The sequence below is a fragment of the Lolium rigidum genome, chromosome 6 (genome assembly GCF_022539505.1).
Source record: "Lolium rigidum isolate FL_2022 chromosome 6, APGP_CSIRO_Lrig_0.1, whole genome shotgun sequence".
Taxonomy (NCBI): Eukaryota; Viridiplantae; Streptophyta; class Magnoliopsida; order Poales; family Poaceae; genus Lolium; species Lolium rigidum.
In genome coordinates this window covers 156,559,283-156,570,964 of record NC_061513.1, presented here as the reverse complement: position 1 = coordinate 156,570,964, position 11,682 = coordinate 156,559,283, and the positions used below count along the sequence as shown (strand labels likewise).

General features: G+C 44.5%; 1 protein-coding gene across 1 annotated transcript; it reads right to left on the bottom strand.

Moving 5' to 3' along the window:
• Window positions 1-3,166: 3,166 nt before the first annotated feature.
• Window positions 3,167-6,133, bottom strand: LOC124665605 (carbonic anhydrase, chloroplastic-like). The gene is made up of 8 exons (XM_047202999.1): window positions 5,918-6,133; window positions 5,725-5,786; window positions 5,579-5,627; window positions 5,005-5,121; window positions 4,841-4,894; window positions 3,920-4,005; window positions 3,651-3,756; window positions 3,167-3,480 (listed from the first exon to the last, which is right to left on the bottom strand). The coding sequence occupies exons 1-8, from the start codon at window positions 6,059-6,061 to the stop codon at window positions 3,346-3,348; spliced, it is 753 nt and encodes a 250-aa protein (XP_047058955.1). The 5' UTR covers window positions 6,062-6,133; the 3' UTR covers window positions 3,167-3,345.
• Window positions 6,134-11,682: the final 5,549 nt, after the last annotated feature.

Genomic DNA, 11,682 nt, shown 5'->3' with positions numbered 1-11,682 from the left:
AATATTTTGCTAATGTATTTTCTTCTGAGGTACAGGATACAGACCCGGCTCTTCTTGATAAAATCCAACCTAAAGTGTCCCTAGCAATGAATGAACAATTGTTGGCGCCCTTTTCGCCTGAGGATGTCAAAAAGAAGCCCTTAGTATTGGAGATTTAAAAGCCCCTAGTCCCGATGGTCTCCATGCAATCTTTTACAAAAAAAATCTGTCTATTTGTGGAGAGGACATTACACAAGAAATCCTTCAGGCCATGAACTCTGGAGTAGTACAAGGATGGAATGATACCGTGATTGTGCTTATTCCAAAGGTCGATAATCCGGAGTCAATCACTCAATATCACCCCATTAGTCTCTGCAATGTGATTTATAAAATTTATTTCACAAATGTTAGCTCTTCGTCTGAAGGATATATTGCCTGAGATCATCTCCCCTATGCAAAGTGCCTTTGTGCCAGGGCGGCTAATTGATGATAATGTTCTGGTGGCCTATGAGGGCATTCACACCATCAAGAACAAGATAACTGGCAAATCTGGGGCGTGTGCGGTTAAGTTGGATATACACAAGGCTTATGACCGGGTGGAGTGGATTTTCTTAGAAAATATGATGCAGGAATTGGGTTTTGCTGACAGATGGATTGGCTTAATGATGGCATGTGTTAGTTCAGTTCGATATCAAGTGAGGTTTAATTCTGAAGAAACAAATATGTTCACTCCTACGAGAGGGCTATGACAAGGGGATCACATTTCTCCTTACTTGTTCCTTTTGTGTGCGGAAGGTTTGTCCAGTTTATTGTTGCACGAAGAAGAAGTTGTTGGCATCGATGGAGTTAGGGTGTGTAGGAATGCACCATCAATATCACATCTACTTTTTGCTGATGATTCCGTTATCCCCATGAAGGAGGAAATGAACACTGTGCTAACTCGGGACAGTTGGTAAGCTTAGCTAAGTCCAGTATCTTATTTTCTCCTAATATTGATGTTCTAATAAGGGCTGAGATATGTGAAGCTCTACACATTGATACTGTGGCGTTAATACCTGGGGCTTCCTGCCCTAGTTGGAGCGGACAAAAGTGACTGTTTTGAGCACTTTATTGAATGGATCATCCAACATATAAATGGTTGGAAAGAGAAGATGTTGTCCATTGGGGGATAAGAGATTCTCTTGAAGGTTGTGGCTCAGGCTATGGTGTTCCAAATTCCAAAAGAGGGATATGTAAATGAATGACTGGTGCGATTTCACAGTTTTTGTGGGGTGATGATGAAAATAGGAACACGATGCATTGGATGGCGTGGTGGAAACGGTGCTATCTAAAAAAATGAGGGCGGCATGGGTTTTAGAGATTTCCACTCCTTTAACTTGGCGATGCTCGCAAAGAAAGTGTGGCGTCCTGCCACCGATCAGACCTCATACTGTGCCACTATCCTTCGTGCTAAATATTACCCTCATGGGGATATCCTCAATGCTGGCCCCAAACGGGGTTCCTCATTTACCTGGCAAAGTATCATTGATGGTCTTGCTACCTTCAAAAAGGTTTATATTTGGAGAGTGGGCAATGGAGAAAACATCAATATTTATACAGACCCGTGGATACCTTCGAGCCCTGATAGGCGCATTATCACACCTAGAGGAGAGGTAATCTATACTAAAGTCTCACAATTCATTGATCATATTTCTGGTGGATGGGATGAGGAACTTCTTAGTTTTTTTTTTATGTGGATGTGGGTCGCATATTACAGATTCCCCTATACAATCAGGTTTTGATGACTCTATAACCTGGACTTTCACTAATCATGGTAGACACACTGTCAAGTCGGGTTATCATATTCAGTGGAGGCATTCCTTTGGTGGCCGTGCAAATCAACTAGCGTTGCCAGGGTCCTCAGCTCTGAACCCGGTTTGGAAAGTTGTATGGAAGCAAAGCAAGATAAAGATCTTCATTTGGAGGACGTTGCATGGTATTCTGCCGCTCAAGTTAATTCTTGTAAATCGTCATGTTGGAACTAGTAGACAGTGTCCAATTTGTACCAATGCTGCTGAAGATATTAGCCACCTTTTATTCCAATGCGACATGGCGAAACAAATGTGGATAGTGCTTGGTCTTAATACGATGATCGAGGAGGTCTGTTTAACGAATCGTTCAGGTTCAGTGGTTTTGGAACAACTTCTCCGCCATGATGCAAAACTGCTTCCAGGTTTTGATTTCGGTCAGAGGGAAACTATTGTTGTGGCTTGGTGGTATTTATGGTGGACACACCGGCGACGAACCCATGATGAACATGTACACCCCATTCTCCAATGTAAGATTTCAGTGCTCTCTATTACAGCTAATGCGGCAAAGGCAGACTCTAAATCTACTGGATGCCGTCCACGTTGGATTAGACCTAGCTCCACTGAAACAAAGGTAAACGCGATGGTTCTTTTCATCATGATTCTCATGCTGGATCGGTGGGGGCAGTGATACGAGATTCGGAAGGACGGTTCATTGGAGCGTCCTATGCTTATATACCCAATGTGGCATCAGCTTCAGCGGCTGTGGCTATGGCGATGAGAGAAGGGTTAGCCCTTGCTAATCGTCTTGGATGCAATAATGTGCAGATGGAATCAGAATCAAGTGAGACTGTTGATGCTTGCTCTGGCAATGAAGCGTGGTGGCAGGAGTCCTCGGCTATTTTTGCAGATTGCGTTGACCTTGCAACTCTTATCGGAAGGGTCAGCTTTAAGCAATGTCAAGGGAAGCTAACGAAGTTGCTCATGAATTAGCCAAGCATAGTTCCCTGAATAAAAGTTCTTGTAATTGGGCTGATGAGCCCCCTAGCTTTATCTTGAGCAATCTCCTGAACGATGTAACCATTTTGTGAACTCGGAGCAGCAATTTTTTTACGCACTCTTTTCCTTATCAGGGTACCTAAAGGGACTGAAAGGTTTTTAATAAGACGACTTGCTTGCTTAATATATTGTGTTTTTACCTCAAAAAAGAAGTGCTTATCTCGGAAAAATGCAGTGACCAAACTCTTACCTTAAGATTTTTTACCCGCTGGTACATACATGGATTATGGGTACCCTTGGCATCCCTGCGCCTCCTCCAATACGTGCCTAGTCCTTAAGCATACATTGCAACATTTCTCCATTACTGGACAAGCATTCAAACAGCTTATCACAATTTAATCATCAACGGGACTAGGCGTCAGAAACTCTAACTGCTGGACAGGTGTTCTTGTTACAGTTCACAACCAATGAACCGTGGATAGGCAGGTTCTCCCTCTGTAAACAAGAACCCCGCAGAATGTAAACCGAGTAATAGCTGCAGATATATGCAACTAGCTAACCATTTCTGCAGTATCTGATTTCAGAGTTCCCATGTCTCGAAGCTGCCATGGACGAAGTCGTAGCGTGCACCAATCAAATGCAGCGTGCCCTTCCTCATTCTATCCTTGACGAATGGGTAGGAGTCCAGATTTCTAAGGGACACATTGACAGCCTCCTGCACACCATTCACAAATGCAGAATTAGTACTTAATTATCCGGCTATGGAACGGTTAGTAAACTACAGACGAGGAGTGCCCAAAGGATAGTTATATGAGGGAAACCAGTTTTGAACAATTGACCCACAGTTCTACTTAACAAGAAATGAAATGTTTTAAGCAATTGTACCTTTTCAAGTACAGTGCATTGGTCGTCAAAAGGCAACAACCTATTTTCTCTCTGGACCTTGTTCTTGGCATTCATACCGATCTTCACCCAGTCCTCGATGAAGTGGCTAAGTAACAAAACAAACCATGAAACTCAATAAAAAGTGTGGGAGGACAAATTAACACTGAATCCATGTTTTCACTTCACTGATCCAGACAACCCCTTATCTGGATCCTTGCGTATATATGGTTTGTTTTTGGTGCATAATAAGCATGGAGACATTTACTTACTAGGCGTTAGGCCCTTTGTCCTTCAGCGAGAGTAGCTCCCTAATTCCAGCACAGCGGCTGTGACCAATCACAACAATGTACTCAACCTGCCAGATAGATGTAGATGAACTTGTGGGTTTCATGGAAAATATACCGACTTTTATAATTGGTAGCAAGCGCAAGTACAAAATATCCAGTTTATCCCTTTCGGCTGAGTAACATACAACTAATGGAGTTCTACAGACCATACTAACTCCGAACGACAAACTATAATCTGAAACAGTCCTTTTCCATATTAGAATCATTAGACACATTATGAACTTCATAAACTGTCCGGATGATAATTTTGACTGAGTAGAATGGCTATTGCACACATATTAACTTGAGGGTGGCTATAAGGGAACACATATTTATCCCCTAATGAGAGAGATCATACAGTTTCCCCTGAATGAAAGATATCATACATTTTCCCCCTAATGAGAGTTCCTCTTCTCTGGGCACATCACTACCTTTTCTAGCTTGGCCCCGACACAACACCAATAACATCATTTGCCTTTGACACGATATATGCCCATAAAAGGGGGCCTATTTCTCTTAAGAAGAAGAGCATTTATGAACTCAAGGAGAGAGGAAAAAATTATCTTTATTTTATTGGATCATATCTAGGACAAATTAGAAAGGCTACATGAAACAGCCGCCCAACGTGTGCCCAAATACACAGGTTTGCCCAACGTTTTTGCTTGTAGCACATGGTTTTTTCAAACGAAAGATTCAAGGCATGAAGTCATTACCAGATTGACTAGTAATTTAGAAGTAATCAATCTTGTCACATAGCATAAATATTTAAATTTCAAAACAACATGAGCCAGTTGTATTCCCGAACAAAATTGAGCTTTGGTGTCTTTGTTCAGAAGGATATTAAAATCACAAGGAAGAAACTACCTTGAGGACAACCACGGCAAACTCGATGGCTGACCCAATGCTGCAGTGCCTGGTCTGCAACAAACAAGCAGATGTCCAGCTCAGTATACATCTCAAATACACATAACAATGTTACAAATAGTTCATGACAATACAGAAATAAACAAATGTAGAGAATAAAGAACCTTTTGGTAGGCAGGAATCATGGCGGCAACATTCCGAACAGTGAAGGCCTCGCCTGGCTTCAGTCCGAGGGTTAATGTTGGGCACACTCGTGAGTCAGCGCATGCAAACACCATGTACTGCAAGCAATAACGAATTAAGTGTTGTAGGCAAGCAGCACACATGCACATCAGAAGCACATCAGCCTTATACCAAAACATAGGTAGCCCAAGAGTGAATCATGATGGTCATGGTCAAGCACACACCCTAGGCCCAAATAGCAATGTCACAAATGAGGAATTGATATACGGGCTTGCTGTTTTTAAACAACTGCAGAATTTTGCTTTGTAGCCATGTTTCATATCTGACTGGTTTATGTAGTACAGTATATGTTAGATTTTCATGTACACGCCGCATTCTTCAAGGCCTGCCTAGGTATCTGATTCCCATGGTATTAACAGATTTACCAAATACAGCCTTTGGATCAGGATGCAGAGCTACCAGAATGCTCGGTAGAGACACATGCAGAGTGCACTCAGTGGTCACTTGGAAAAACAGAGGTGTTCTTTTACCATGCATCAGTTCGATGGAACATACCTTGGGTGACTGGTCCTTCTTAAGCGGTTCAAACAGCTTCGGATTCTTGCTGGCAAGTAGCGATTACCACCACAGGAAAACAGATTAAATTCAGTACAAATCTAAATTGAACACATTCACACAATTATTTGGACGTCAGAACATACTCAAAAATATTCGTCTTGAAACGCTCGAAGCCGGTCTTCAGGCGCACGACGGCGTCCTTACCCTGCAAATATCAGTCACCGGCAACCACAGTCAGATGCATCTTGGTAGAATCAAACAGTAGTTCTGAACCTATACTGTCTGATCCTATCGCATCAGGCAGATCCCAAGGACGAAACAAAAAGAGAGCTGGACCTCGTCAGTGGAGGCGATCACCGGGGGCGGCTGATGGTGGGGAGGGGCGTGATTCGGCTTCCCCTGGATGAGCGGCTCTGCGGCCGGGTGCATTGGGTTCTCCCTGCGAGGTTTAGCGGGGAAGCAGCAGCAGCAGCCGCCCATCCTCGACCGTCTCAGCGGGGTACACTAGACGAGGAAGGAAGAGGGGAGGGGAATGAAGAACAACAGGGCACCGACGGAGATCCGCCGCCCGCAGCTCGCTGCCTAAATCACCCGCCGCCCACCGGGAAAAGAAAGGGTTTTTACAGAGATGAAAACTAACGCCCTTCCAAAGGAGGGGATGATGACATGGATTCTATCTGTTCGTTTGTTCCAGATCCCTATCGGATATTTCGCTTCAATCTGTTGAAACATTACGGGAGGGGATTAACCTGCATAGGGTCGTTTGAACTGAACGGATTTTCGGGTAAATTTCAGGATCATCATGTGGATTTACATATCGTTTCAGAAAATGTGTGGATTAATATAGGAAAGGCGAAATACCCGATCTGCCGTTATATGGCGTCGATCAAAATCGTAGGCAAAGAGGAGTCTTGACGGAAGCGGCGGTCGTGGGTTGCGGGGGCAGCGCTGCTGCGGTGGGGGAGGCGGTCCGGGAATCGGTGGCCGTCGCTATCCTGTGGCACTGGGAGCTCCACAAAGAGGTATACTTTGCCAGTGGCGGTGGGCTGAGTACGATGAAGCAAGTCAAACACAAGTGTAGACCATGAGGGTGCTGATGCGCACAACAAAGCAACCACTACATGGAACATGGGGGCATGTGAACCCAATTTTTTAAAAAATTCCGTTTGTGATGTTAAAACATGTTTTCCAGATGATCTCAAATATATGCCCTGGACATGAGTTTCGTGACGAAAAAACCTTTTATTTTGTCTCGGCAAAAAAGTGAAATTTTGCAGGGCTATATAGCACTATATATGTGACGTATTTTGTCTTTTTTAGATTCTGAAATAAGAAAGTGGTTTCTCCGCGAAAACTTTCTACGCACACATGAAACATGTGTACGTACCCGGATATTTTTATTTCAAAATTTTTTAACAGTTGGAAAATGCATTTCCAACTAGGGTTCACATGCACCCATGTTCAAACCGGACTTTTCCCCACTACATAAGCTATCATGTGTATATTTTTCATACAAAGAAGAGCCAGTGACAAAATGGCCTGGCTAATCTTGGTGTTGCCAACAAAATGTTAGGTATAATCCATTCAAACCCCTTTAATGTTTTACATGTAGATGAATTTGTTGAGATGTCTGAGAAAATTGGAGTAGAAATTAATGAACAGATCAACAGTGATAAGTTCTTGTATGAGTTTAGTCAGTCTGATAACCCTACTATTACTTCTAGACATAATGGTAGAGATGAGGTAGATGTAGGGTATCCAAAAACTCCTGATCAATATAATACATATCATAAGTTAGATGATAGAGGTGAGAATGTGTGGATTTATATGACGATTTTTTTAAATAATACACTTTTTTTATTAATTCCAGAAATAATACTCGTTTTTAACTTTTTACAGGAATAATACACCATCAGGTTCCTCGAACCCGAATTTTAAATATCGGGGCAGTCGACCCCGAGACCAAGGGGAATTTGGCCCTGCCGCGCCCAGTCGGACTCGCCGAACCCGAATAGCTTTAATCGGGCCAGGGAATCCCGAGAAAGGCGCTATCGGCTGGTCGGCCTGCCAGCGGTAGGCCTGTCGCGTCGCGCCATCCCGAGGGGGAGGAATCGAATTCCTCGACCCCGACTTTGCTATGTCGGGTTTCTCCAGCCCAAGATTCCCCAGAATAAATTCGACCGGCGCGTGGGACGCTACGGCAGACGCTCCTCTTCTTCCTCCCCAGTTCTACATCACAGCAGCTCCTCTCTCTCTCGTTTCCTCTCAGCTCCACCTTTGTTTTCTCCCATTTCTCCAACATTTTGCTGTTATTTCACCACCAAGTGCTGTAGAATCACCTGATCTGTAGATGGGTTAGTTTTGGGAGCGTTTTGGTGGAGGTGTTGGTGGTGGTGGTGGTGGTAGAGGTGGTGGTGGTGTTGCTGCGTGGTGGTGGTGTTGCTGCTTGGTGGAGGAGCTGACCTGCTAACGGAGCTGTTTCACACGCTTCAAGGGTAAACCCTAATTCGTGATATTAGATGGTATAATTATGCATGGTGTGTTCGTTATCTTGCCAGATTAGTTACAAATATGTAGTTGGTCATCGTTGGTATTTTTATTTATTTACGAATGTAGGTGCTAAATTTTTTTGACGAGTCTGTAATTTGTATAGGTGAGCAGATATGTCAGATAGAGTAAAATTCGTTGTTTACTTCGATAACGGCACGGTCCGAACAACTCCGATGGGAGCTGATCTGAGCGAGTTTCAGTATGAGGAGTTGCATTTGTCAAACCCAAAAACATGGCGAGTTAGTCAGTTGAAGGAGTGGCTGAACGTGAATTTTGGGCTTAATCCCGAAGCATACACTGTTGGTGTGCATGCTTTGTGGAGCAGCTCAAGTACCCAAATATTCTTGCGGTTGAAGCCGATTGAGCGGACCTCTCAGTGGGTGCACTGGTTAGAAGCATGTGAGCGCAAGGGAACTCACCCCATCACCTTAATACTTCCCGAGGCGAAGGAGGTCAATTCCCATGAAGGCGAGGGTGAGTTCCATCCAGGCCAGAGTAGTAAAAGTTATGATGCTGGAGGCAGCAGTTTCTAATCCGAGCAGAGTAGCCATGCAGCTGGTGGTCATGATGGTAGTGCGGAGGTTGATAGCGAGGAGGAAGAAGAAGAAGAAGAAGAAGAAGAGCAGATGCAGAACATGATAGACGACGAAGACGAGAATGGAGTGGAGGATGAGCTTGACTCAGATCAATCCAGTGGATATGATAATTCAGATGACAACGAGGAGGAGGATCCGATCCCCTCTTCTTGGAACCAGGACAGAAGCAATGATAGTGGATGACCGGCATGATTCTTCCTGGGAGTACAACCTGGACACCATCTCAATTGGTGCTAGATATTCTGACAAGAGACATCTGCAGGAAGCAATCACTCAGTGGGAAATGAACACCCAAAGTGTTGGAGATATGCCCAAGAGGCAATAATAAAAGTAGTTATTATATATCTTTATGTTTATGATAAATCTTTATATACCATGCTATAATTGTATTAACCGAAACATTGATACATGTGTGATATGTAAACAACAATGAGTCCCTAGTAAGCCTCTTAACTAGCTTGTTGATTAATAGATGATTAGTTTCATAATCATGAACATTGGATGTTATTAATAACAAGGTTATATCATTATATGAATGATGTAATGGACACACCCAATTAAGCGTAGCATAAGATCACGTCATTAAGTTATCTGCTATAAGCTTTCGATACATAGTTACCTAGTCCTTTCGACCATGAGATCATGTAAATCACTTATACCGGAAAGGTACTTTGATTACATCAAACGCTACTGCATAAATGGGTGGTTATAAAGGTGGGATTAAGTATCCGGAAAGTATGAGTTGAGGCATATGGATCAACAGTGGGATTTGTCCATCCCGATGACGGATAGATATACTCTGGGCCCTCTCGGTGGTGTAAGGGTATATTGCCCCTATGTGTGGTTTTGGTAATCAATGACAACCCCTATGGACTAATGTTTTCATTGAGTTTATATGAAGGAATATTCCATAGGTTCTACTTGTATTCCATGTGTTGGATTCAAGTATGGATGCCATGAAGATAAAGATACACCTTGTGTATTGGCATCAAGATCATCGATTTGAAGATATATATGTGATATGATCAAGAAGAAGAAATGAAGATGGAGTTCTTATGTGGTACTAAATATTAGCCATACTCTATCTTATGTGATAAGCAATGGATGATCAAGATCTTGAGAGATTGATTCCAAGTGAAGAATTCTTTATATACATCTCAAGATAGTATGATAGAGTATGAGAAGATACAAGGTTGAGTCGGGCAAGTTCAAGATGAGCATCTCAAGTGAATCACATGCTTGAAGTTTGCCGTCCATTTGGTGATAATGGACATGTGAAGATGTGCATCAATAGAGCTTTCCCATCATGGTGTATGGGGGAGCATTTGTGAGTCTACACGAAGCGACGATGATCAAGTGAGGCATTCCGGCTTGAGTGGAGAGTGAAGAGCTATCATCAAGATCAAGCGGGATGCGCAAGGCAAAGGTATGGCCTTGCTAGGTTTTCCTTTTACCGGTCTCAAGGTGGTTGTTGGGAGACCGGATTATAGGATAGATAGCCGCACTATCAAGAGGGGCTTTCGGTTGGGTAACTTGATCACATCGTCTTAGGGAGCTCAATCCTTTGCATACTTTGCATATCCTTATTGCTTATTGGTGTTTCTCGTGTGAGGTTCTTGAGCTTGTTGCTAGCTTTACAACAAGCCCAAGTTCATCGAAAACGGAATCCGCATGCATCTTCTATTGCGTTTTCGAGTTTGGACGTCTTCACCGTTTCTTGACGGTGGGATACTCCCTCTCTAAAATCATCTAAAAATGTTTTTGTTGGGGTTCTATTCTTTCCAACAAAATAGGTTTCATGCGAATCGGAGTTCAGAAGCATTAGTTATTAAAGAAAAAGGAAAAAGAAGAAAAGAATAAACAGAAAAGAAAAAAAGGGGAGGGGCAGCCGGCCGGCCGCCCGGCCTGCCGGGCCAAGCGCCAGCCCACCCGGCCGAAACCGGCCCGGGCGCTCGTGCCATCCGGGGCGGCATCCCGTGGGCCACGCGGCCTGGTCCGGCCCAGTGCCCGGCCACCGACCGGCCCGCCCGGAGCAGGCGCCGGCCTGACCGGCCACCCAGCCGGCTGGGCCTCACGCCCCCGCCGCGACCCACCCCAGCGCGCCCCAAGCGTATCTGCCGCACAGGGCAGCCGCCGCCCCGCCCGGCCAGTGGGCCGGCCCGACCGGGCGCCCAGCTGGGCTGCTCAGCGCCATTTCCGGTCGGCCGGCCTGGCAGCCGGCTGGGCTGCCTTTTTGGCCGTTTTTTTCTGCCCGTTTTCTCTGTCTTTTTCCCCAACAGTTTTATTTGCTCCCTAGCTATAAATAGCCCTTTCTTCCACCTTGAGCAACTAGTTCTTCCCCTTTCTTCATCTCCATTGTTGCTCTTGGAAGAACTTGCTTCCCCTCTTGATTCCCCCCATGATTCTTGCCCATTCTTGAGGATTTGAGAGAGGAGATCTAGATCTACAATCCCCACCAATCAATTTCTCCTCTAAGTGAGGGGAACCCTTTGGATCTAGATCTTGGAGTCTTTTGTTGACTTTCCCCATTGTTCTTCCTCTCCAATCTCATCTTAGCATTTGTTGCTTGGGTGGGATTTGAGAGTGAAGGACTTGAACACCTCTAGTGTTCTTGCTTTGCATCATTGCATAGTGTTGAGCTCTCCACCACGATTAGTTCGAGTGAGAGACCGTGAGCTTGTTACTCTTGGAGGGAAACCTCCTAGTTGGCTTGGCGGTTGGTGCTCCGGTGATCTCTTCAAGAAGATTGTGAAGAGGCCCGGGCTTCTCCTTCGTGGAGCTTGTGAAGTGGTTGTGGAGCTTGCCATCTCCGGAGCGGAGGAAAAGCTAACCATAAGAAAAGGGCCATTATCCTTCGTGGGTGTGGTTCGGAGAATAGGGTGAGCCTTCGTGGCGCGGGGAATCCTTCGTGGGACCTCCACTCCTCCAAACGTGATGTACCTTCTTGCAAAGGAA

Coding starts and splice junctions, on each gene's coding strand:
- LOC124665605 (XM_047202999.1), bottom strand. CDS start 6,061: ATGGGCGGCTGCTGCTGCTGCTTCCCCGCTAAACCTCGCAGGGAGAAC. Junction 5,628..5,724: donor TTCAAGACGAATATTTTTGA/GTATGTTCTGAC, acceptor GCTACTTGCCAG/CAAGAATCCGAAGCTGTTTG. Junction 3,481..3,650: donor AATGCACTGTACTTGAAAAG/GTACAATTGCTT, acceptor AATGGTGTGCAG/GAGGCTGTCAATGTGTCCCT.